The 2,255-nt window shown below is 28.6% G+C and overlaps 1 protein-coding gene across 1 annotated transcript; it reads left to right on the plus strand.

Annotated features, from left to right (window-relative positions):
• Nucleotides 1–584: 584 nt before the first annotated feature.
• Nucleotides 585–2,255, plus strand: EIN_140860 (hypothetical protein; the record flags this gene model as incomplete). The annotated part of the gene is made up of 1 exon (XM_004254761.1): nucleotides 585–2,255. A coding segment is annotated over one exon (1,671 nt), but the record flags the coding sequence as incomplete, so codon positions are not given.

Genomic DNA, 2,255 nt, shown 5'->3' on the forward strand with positions numbered 1-2,255 from the left:
GCGAATTAATATTTCAAACATATGATATTAAATAATTATAACTAAAAATGATAATTTGAATTATATTATTGTTTTTATTTAAAACCCCATTTATTATTAAATTAAAAGTGGATATTATATTCATTAATATCTGATTAAAACATGTATAAACCTTTTCAAGTTGAGTGTTCAAATCACCAATTACATTTTAATTTAATGTCAACTTAAAATAATAAAATTGATGTTTATCGGTTTCATACATTTTGTTGATCAATTAATTTTTATTACTTGTAATAAAAAAATTGGACATACTGTTTTAATACGATTTGTTACCATATCGAATAAAATAATTAAAAACAAAATAAAATTATTATTTATGATTAAATTTATTTGTTGTAAATTTTTTTATTTATTGAACAAATTATTGGAAAAATTAACCTTAATAAATTGTTTTAAAGACTGTTGTGAAAATAATAATTTGGATAAAACAGTTTAAATTTTTGAAAATTATTGTGATATTAACATTGATTTATTATACAAAAAATATTTGGTTTTGTATTTTTTACCATTTAAATTTCAAACTTTAAAAAGTAATCTCATTCAGAATGGCAATAAGACAACTCTTGATATTAACAATTGCTTTATTTTTAGTTATTGTAAAAACTGAAGTGTTATGTTCTCCTGGGTGTATCAATGGGTGTAGTGCAAATTACACATGTGCTTATGAATGCAAAGAAGGATACGATGATGATAATACCTGTGACCACTGTGAAAGGACGAATCAATATGATTACAGTTCTCCAGTTTACTTACAAAATGATGATTTAAAATGTGTAAAATTTGCTCAAAAGGTAGAGAAAAATGAACTTTCTGATTGGTTGCCCGCAGAAGAACACATAGAAGAAATTTACATTGGAAAAACAAAAGAATTAACACTTGATAGTAATAGTTATGTCGATTTTTCTTTTTGTTATTACAGACAGAAATACAGACAAGGGAAATGGTTCAAAATGGATGTTACTAAAATTCAAAAAGATCACATATCAATTGAAATCAATAAAACTGACAGTACTGATGAACAAGTTGATTTATTTGTAGATGGTACCAATTCACAATATTATGCTCCAAACCCATTCTGTTTTATTCATTTTTTCTCAAATAAAACAAATTATAATACAATTGGAAGGTTTCCATTTGTAATCAGAGAAGGTACAGATTTGAACCAAACTATCTATTATTACTTCTTCGCAAACATCAGAGGTCATACAAATAAATTGTCTTGTTCACTTACTTTTAAAGAAGATGACAACCTTCAAATCATCGAAAATTTCAATATCAAACAAGATTTTTTCAATGAATTATCTATGGATTTGACTAAGAAAACAACCCTTGTAATACCATTTGAACAAATAGGGTATTACGCATATTCAGCATGTATGCCCAGTGTTTTCATGAAAGCAATGCTTTTTACATTAGAATACAAAGGTCGAGGCTATGTATTTATTGACACAAGAGCAGCAAATAGAGTTGTTTACCTAAATCAATTGTACATGGAATATGCCGATGATGGCAATGTACTTGAAAGATCATGTAAGAAATATTCTGTTGGCAAAAAACTAGACATAGAACTATCAAGAGAAGACGATGGTAATACTCATCAAGGCAATGGAATTCATGTAAGGTTAGATAACACAACAGATAGACATTATTTATCTTTTTTATCTGAAAATTACAGAGTTGAAATTAAAATGACACTTTCAATTATTTGTCCCAATGACTGTAATGCCGAAAAAGGATTTGGAAGATGTGACACCGAATTGGGTGAATGTGTTTGTAAAAATGGGTATGGTGGAGATGATTGCCATTTGTTGTGTTATTACAATAATATATGGCAAATTCCAGCTGAATCAAATTTGTGTTACTTTGGATCCAAAGACTGTGACCAATACTGTCAATGCACAAATGGAAAAAGTGTAAATAATCACATGTGCGTTACAGCTGAATGTCGAAATGGTGACTTGGGTTATGGCGATGAATGCAAATTAGACACCGAAGGTTGTGATGGTGGATGTCATTGTGATGACAAAATGAATTATTCGAGTTATGGTGGTGTATGTGTTAGTGGTAAATGCGGCAATGGTAAAATAGACAAGTACTATGAATCAAATGGAAAGTATATTCGAACTGAAGAATGTGACGGTGGCGTGAACTGTAATATCATTTGCCAGTGTATTGAAGGATTCATCACTTCTCCAGATGACCCTTTTAGTTGTATC

Source organism: Entamoeba invadens, assembly GCF_000330505.1.
Source record: "Entamoeba invadens IP1 unplaced genomic scaffold scaff_1105074725511, whole genome shotgun sequence".
Taxonomy (NCBI): domain Eukaryota; phylum Evosea; order Mastigamoebida; family Endamoebidae; genus Entamoeba; species Entamoeba invadens.